The sequence below is a fragment of the Clinocottus analis genome, unplaced genomic scaffold (genome assembly GCF_023055335.1).
Source record: "Clinocottus analis isolate CAN_PGR_092001 unplaced genomic scaffold, fCliAna1.0.p SCAF_10, whole genome shotgun sequence".
Classification (NCBI taxonomy): Eukaryota; Metazoa; Chordata; class Actinopteri; order Perciformes; family Cottidae; genus Clinocottus; species Clinocottus analis.
Window position 1 is genome coordinate 11,025,033 of NW_027175821.1, and position 7,564 is coordinate 11,032,596.

The following is a 7,564-nucleotide window of genomic DNA, read 5'->3' on the forward strand; positions in this document are numbered from 1 at the left end:
AGATTATGATGATGACAATGTTGACATGGATTGTAAAAATGGGATCCAGTGTTTCTTCTCAGTGTTCACTTGAGAGTGTTTACTTCAGGGAGCCTTAAAACCTGCATATCTGACTGAATGTGGTGTTCTTGTTTATTTGAGCAGATCCTGGAGGTTGGGGGTGACGGCAGGGGGTGGTCACTTAGGCAGGGTGCAGGGTGGGCGGCATAGAATGAGGCTCGAGTCGGAGAGAAAGAGGACATTTCTTTGGAGTTAGTCACTGTGGGGAGAGGCTGGGCTCCCTTCCAGCTGGCCTGACTGCTCTATCAAGGAATGTGTGTGACTAGAGGCCTGGGTGAGGCTGTGCACTGAGCTGCCCCCTTTGTAAGCAGAGCACAGGGGCAAAACGACACGATCCACCTCGTGGACTGTGGCGCGGTATTTCTACTCTTCAACATGGCATGTGTTTTTATTGGCTTTCTCCACTGTAGGTGACCACATTTCACCTTAGTAAAAATGCATGTCTGCATGTGTGTTCATGTGGGGCCTCGCCCAGTTATTGACAACAGAAGGTGTTTCCTCCGTCTTGAGTCCTGTATCTGGAAATTATCACACATGACATTCATCAACAAAAAGTCATTAGCATTTCTTTCACAGCCAGAGATCTCAAATACCTTTTGTCTAATTTAGTTTTGGGTATGAGTGATCCAGCTAGTCATATCTCATGTTACCTTTAGTAACTTACAGTTTCTTGACAAAAAAAACAAACTTTGCTATTTATCAGCTCTTTACCTGAACAACCCCCAGTCTGGCAGTCTGATTAATATGTCTCTGTAACAGGAATATGGGTTAGAGAGTGTACACAGCTGCTGTGGTGCAAATTTCCCTACACAAACATAATGACAGCCACAAACTGGCTGGCATTTGTCTCAGCTATGTCCCATCTATTTCAGTGTATGGCCCGTTCCATAAGGTAATCAACAACCCATTCTTAGGCAAATCTTTGAAGTGTTTTACTAGCTTTGCACTAATGTCACTTGTTTTAAAAAGCATGTTTGCTTTTTATCTTTGTGTAGCATTTAGCATCCATTTTGAATATCAGATTGTTTAGAAAGAGGTTCAGAGGCTTACAAACACAGTCATTTGGAATACATTTAGTAAAGAGCAATGAGCAATAAAATTTGAAAGAGGAGGATTGGGGGGGGTGAAGGTTAATGATGGGGTTGGAGAGCCTGCCTCAGAAGAATTTATCTGAGGGGCATTTTCCCACTGGTAGATGCCTGTCTACACACATCTAGTCTGGTTCTGTTTGTGCTGAGACAAAGAGAAGGCTTTGTTTCACAATATGCCATATTGTTGTTGCAATAATCCTCGTAGTAAGATTTTGGGCTAGTCACAAAGTTACATTAAATAACTAGATTGATTAAAAGCAGAATGACTAATACATTATGAATATAGTTTGATTTTAATTGACATATTGGCTTTTGTGGCTGCCCATTTATATAGTTTTATACACCTCGGCAGTACAGTCTTGTCTCAGAGTTGTCTATCAAGCACTGACACTAGAGCCGAGGAATTCACAAGTATAGTATAATAAATTGTCTTTTTAAAAATCCTCTTAAATCCTCTCCGTTTCAAATTCCATCAAACTGAACTGAATCCTGGATATATTTTTTGTTTATCTTCTCATCACCAGAAACGAGGGATGTATATATTTTCTTAAAGTGAGTATTTTGCATCATTACTTGCCAGGGTCAGTGCTTCTACTTCTGTTGATTTAATTATTAAAGTCTCTGAGGGCTCGGATTGGTTATGGGAAGGACCATTGAGCATGTACACCAAAAAGCCATGAGTGAATCCCGCATGTATTTGGCTTCATGTGTCATGTTGTGACACACCTCTTAAAGTAACACTGACTTATATGTGATGCATATCTGTCAAACATGCCTCTGAAATATTTAGGGTAGTTACACATGATGAATTCAGAGTAGGCTTCTTTTGTATCACCCATGATAACAGTAAAACCTATCGACTTATTGTTAATTTTATTCATATTCCAATCCTGTTTATGTTCCTCTTCCAACAGAAGCCAAGAATACAAGAACCACAGCATCAGACTGAGGGCCTTGGCCTTGCTTGAGCAATCCAAGGTAAGTGTCCTTGGACATAATGCAAGATTTCCACACAAAACATCTAATATTTCTTAAGTAACTGAAAGAAAACATCTTTCTTATCACCAATCACTCCAATCAAGGCCATCTAGTCAGTGTCACCTAAGAGCAGTGTTCTATTATTCTGCCAAACACCAAACCTCTGATAGAATGCTTGTTGCATAGCCTCCTTTGAACATGGAAGGTCATTCCACCACTATTCAGCTGTGAAAGACCTGGATTGTGGAAACCTGACACTTGGCTGCTTCTGCTCCTGGTGCCTCTTCTTTGCAGCCCTCCTTCCTCCCCCAAACACCACCTGTTCTGCTTGAAACCCTTTACCCTTCTTATGAAACAAATCAAAGGCCTGCCAAGCCCATACTGTTTTAAATGTTTGAAGTTGACAGCTGTGGACAAGTTAGTCCTGAAGAGTAGAAGAATAGCATCAGGATCTATACCAAAACCCAAATGTATGCATTCCAATGACAGGCTAAATAAAAGGAGGAATATTCAGAAAAGCTCTGTGGTTGCTGTCTAGTTAACAGATGCTTTTGTACGTCTGGTTGTCCTCACATCCCTGTTGCTCAACACACATACCAGGCCATAATAAAACAAACTCATCTGTTTCGTTTTCCCCTCATGCCTCTATGGTTTACACTAATGCTTCTTACAAATATCTAATTATTTTTTATCAAATTCAAGGACATGTGATACCAGGCTGATTCTCATGTTGCCGGATTACTTTGAGTCACAGACTACCTGCTTGTCTTATGATCTCAAGAACAGAGTTTTACTTATTTAGTATTTGTTCATAACGTAATTCTTATCTAATCATTTAATCTTTGTCAAGTTAATTGTCTCTCTGTGCTCTATTTCCAAAAGATGTTATGCTATGCAATGGCATATTTTAAGCTTGTCTTTATAGAGGGATTATTGTACTTGAGACTCGAAAATGAAGATAGAGTGAAGCCTGTATTCACAATGCCCTCTAGTTGTTGTAAGCTGCTGAGGAGACTCTTCAGGGATAGCCCAACATTTTACTTGGGTTGTTTCCTCCCACCTCTTACTGTTAACACGTATGCTTACATTTCAAAGAGCAGTTTCACAACCATTTCTCCTCCTTTCTCACTTACTATCTTGCTTACTTTCATTTTTTTTTTTTTTTTTTTTACCATTTCCTCTTCTCTCCATCTCCCTCTCTCTCTAAGTTCCTTCCTTCCCTCCTATATTGACCGCGAGCCTCAGCTCCTCACTGCGGCTTGCTGCCAGAGATATGGCAAAGCTTAGAGAACAAGGACAGCTTAAATAGTTCACTCTCTATCATGTGGTACAAAGTGGGAAAAAAACGAAATAACTTTAAATATGGATGGGCATTGTGTATGAAAGTAGAGAAAGTAGGAGGGTTGTGTCCTGAGGTTATACAGTATGTGTGTGTGTGTGTGTGTGAGATTAAAGATTGAATAAGAACATAGTTTTCTCTCCCTTGCTCTTGGTTATTTTTGTGAATACATGGATGTTGCCTTCCACTTTCCTCTGTGAGATTTTATTTAAAAAAGAACATCCAGTCAACAATAATATGTACCTTGTATTAGAGTAAAAATACTTTAAATCCACTGCCTCCCTCTGAAACTGAAGCTGTACAGTTTTATGTAATGTCAACAAGTCCTGAGAAGCATATGAAAGAAAGAAATGTGAGGAAACCAAGATCATGTGAAAGGTTTATCAGCTATTCTCGTCTGTTTTCATTGACTGAATAAAGAGAGGAGGCGGGTATCTAAAAGGAGCTGCATTGTGACCCATGGGGAAAACACAAATTCTTTTGGTTCAGTTCAAATGCTCTCAGTCTGGTTGAGATACTATAACTGGCAGTGTTAGTTGACCTAAACGGAATTTGATCTTCATCTGCTAATTGGGTAAAGCTGGGTTTGTTGAACTGTAAACTGCCTCGTTGATCCCCTCCACACACGTTTTAGCTGTGTTTGATGCATATAATGTAATGGATACTATTGTCAATCGAGTCACACTGACAGAGACAATGAGACAGAGGGAGGAAGGGGAAGATCAGGTAGTAGATGCCTGCGAGTAGTTGCCGTCATATTTGGCATAAACACCATTCCTATCTTATCGTATTATCACTCTCCGTGGCCCTGGCTCTTGTTATTCACTTCAGAGAGTGTGCAAAAGGCTATTTTAGAAAGCAAACTTAATATTACCCCAAAGCATTTTTCAAGATTTCCAATCATGCAGGACCAGTCTATTTATTGACCTGTGTTAATTGGTGTATTGCTTGTTACGTGCCCTTGGACATGGTACAGCCAAGGACCAGTTTGCAAACAACTTGGCATTCCAAGCTGTTTATTAGTGCCTTCCCACACAGCCTAACTATAAAAGTATTATTATGTGTTAATAGTTAGGACACAATTACGTCAGGAGACGATTTGGTCTCGGTCCCGGTGAACTAGCCAAAACATCCGCAGCGTTATCTTTTAACCTTCTCATTTGTTTAAAAGGCGATATACTGGCAGTGTGGCAAAAGTGCCAGATGGCCATTGACCGAATAATGCTTAACATTCTCCCTTTTGAAACAGCTGTTCCTTTATCTTTGCCTCAGGTCCTTCTTGTTCCCAGCAGCTTGTTATCTTACAGAGCAATGTGTGGCAGCGTCAGTGAATGGGGAAGAGAGGCTTACTGGTATAGACATTTGATTTACTTTGGTGCAATATAGTATGGGAAAATGTGTAAGTGTGTTTTTTTTCAGAATTATTTGTAAGATTGACATTTGAAAGCCATTTTTTTTCAGTTTTACTAAAAAATAGAAAGTTGAAATTATATTAAAATGTAAATCCAGCTGTTGTGGCAGTTGCTTATGAGTTTACATGTCTTATCTTTCTGAGTTTACATGTCTTAACTATGTTTTATCTCAGGAATCCAATTATATGCCATTACCTTAAATAATGGTCATGAAAGAGGTCTGCTTATGTCAGGATAAAAATGGAGTCACGACACGACAAAGTTAAATAAATCTCACAAACAAAGGAAGACACTTGTATATAAAGTTCAAAAAGGCATCATTGACACCCCCCTTAGATTCATGAAGTGTGTGCTGACAACCATGAAGTTGTATTTTGCGATTCCCTGAATAAGTAGGTGCATAGTAATAAATTAATAATAATAAATAGTAATAATAAAATTAGTAAAGAGCTTCTAGAGTCCTTTTTTAAGTTGGTATGAAGTCGTTAAATCCTCCCCATAAAAACACATGCATTTAGTCAGCACTATCCTGTTTGTATCCTGTCTTGTGCCATTCTGTGAATAGTTTTTTTTTTTGCCATTTATTTCGTCTAATTACAGACAAATAGACAATTTGATGAAACTTTACTGAATGGCTGCACAGTTTGATGAGGTAAGCTGCATAAAGGCAGCAGCAGAATGGATCTGTCATTAAAATGACTGCGGTAATACAGTTTTGTCATGAATGTAATACCATTCGGCAAAAAAATGTCTCTCAGTACTGTCAAATATGGACTGGCTGCTGTTAGCATAATCAGGTCAAATGCTCTAGCATTGAATGAAAACATAGCTGATGGGTAAAAACCATCTCGGAACGAGCATGCCGTTATTTATAACACAAATCTGTGATTAATATATGTGAAAAATATATCACTTTGTATAATAGTTTTTACCAAATTAATGCAATGTAAAAACAAGGTAGAGACACGTGACAGATTGTATGTAGTTGAAAGTATTAGTTGTGGAGAGTTTGTTATGAAACAATGCTTTGTTTGATCCATGTTTGATAAAGATGCGTAAAAAAAACAACATATTATCTTTGTGATGGTTGCAAATTTGTTTACTACAGCAAACATACAGCTAGAGAGTTTAAAAAGCTAAACATGCCTGTAATTTGGCTTGATATGAACTGATAAATATATGGTAAATTGTCATCTTGTTGTTTGGTTGTTAAAAGGGATTCTGTTTTAAGACCAGCAATTTATTGATCTAGTAAAGTTGTCTGACCACGTCCAGTCAGTATTATGATGTGCTGTTGTATCGCTGAGTAAACCTTAAAAAAAGGAAACAGGTGATCCATTTTGTGATGCAGTGGTAGTTATGAATGCAATAATCATTTGGTCAACCTAGATTGAAACTTATATGTAGCTGTCATTAATGACCAGAATAAGAAGTTTGCTTTGCATTATGTGAGTAAGAGCATTTACAAACATGTACTTATTTTATTATTGACTCTTATTTGTGTATATGCATGTGTGTTTTAAAAAAGACATGTATCAACATACTGGTATATGTGTTGCTGTGCATTTCTGGACCTCTGTAGGTGTTTTCATAACACAAGGCAGCTTTAACCATCATTGTTCTCTCTATTGACATTAGAGCATGGGTGGAGACGCAGGATTGGGCTGCTTTCCTCAGGGCAGGGTGTGGTCTGACTCCAACCAAATTTGCAAAACACAGAATGCACAGGAGGGAGGGAGGGGGTAGAGGCCATGTTTTCTAGAAGGGTTTTACCACCATCTAGTGGTTGCTATTTCATCCTACATGCCAAACCTATCAACAGGGGTGGGTAAATGTTACATTTAGGATTAGTCTTAATGGTGAAAGAAGAACATTTTGTCTGGAATAAATTACTTTGTGAACATAAAGTGATGCATTGTTCTCACACGTTTGTCTTAATGATTAAATTTCTTTTTTTGTGCAGGAAAATCAAGATAGAGTTTCCAACACACCAGGGCTTAAATAGAGTAAAGCAAAACAAGGTATTTTTCAAAAGTCATACTACTATACATGTACTATCTATATATCATATATACCTTGGTGAAACTACACTCTACTCTGTGCATATACTGTAAGTTCCTGCCAACTTCTTTATGTTGTTTCTCTCAAACCCATTATTTGTATGGTTATGTTTGCAGATGGCTGAAGAAGAGGAAACCAGAGAGGTGCTCTTTCCAGATTGGGAGGGGCCAGACAAAACTGGCTTGACCATTGAACAGACTGGAGGAGAGCTCTTTGTAAAGGAGGTGAAAGGAGAGTCACCTGCAGCACGGTCTGGACAAGTATATGAAGGTGAGAAATACTGTTTTTTTCTCTAATCATCAAGTATGAAGTGATGTATGCCTCACCGAGGTGCTAACTAGTATTATTAACAGATTTCACCCTGTCGCTACAAAATTCATAGGTGACCAGATTGTGGGTGCCACTGTCTACTTTGATAACATGAGCTCAGAAGAAACAGCTGAGCTACTGAAGACATTGAACCGCCACAAGGTTGGACTGAAACTACAAAACAAAGACAAATCCCCTTACTGCTCACCCTCGAGCACACCGTGTCGTTCGCCAATCAGCACCCTCACATGGGAAGGGAAAACCAGATTAGGAGGTTCCAGTCCAGACATCATCCTTGTAAGTTATATTTTTAA

General features: G+C 38.8%; 1 protein-coding gene across 7 annotated transcripts in view; it reads left to right on the forward strand.

Annotated features, from left to right (window-relative positions):
• The window catches only part of ahnak (AHNAK nucleoprotein), a 33,067-nt gene that overhangs the window by 5,479 nt on the left and 20,024 nt on the right, over positions 1-7,564 (forward strand). For all 7 annotated transcript variants that reach the window (XM_068588316.1, XM_068588308.1, XM_068588353.1 and 4 more), the window contains 4 exons: positions 2,066-2,129; positions 6,844-6,901; positions 7,058-7,211; positions 7,324-7,547. In XM_068588316.1, coding sequence (XP_068444417.1) covers positions 7,058-7,211; positions 7,324-7,547 — 378 coding nt within the window. In that variant the 5' untranslated portion in view covers positions 2,066-2,129; positions 6,844-6,901. The remainder of the gene's footprint in view (positions 1-2,065; positions 2,130-6,843; positions 6,902-7,057; positions 7,212-7,323; positions 7,548-7,564) is intronic.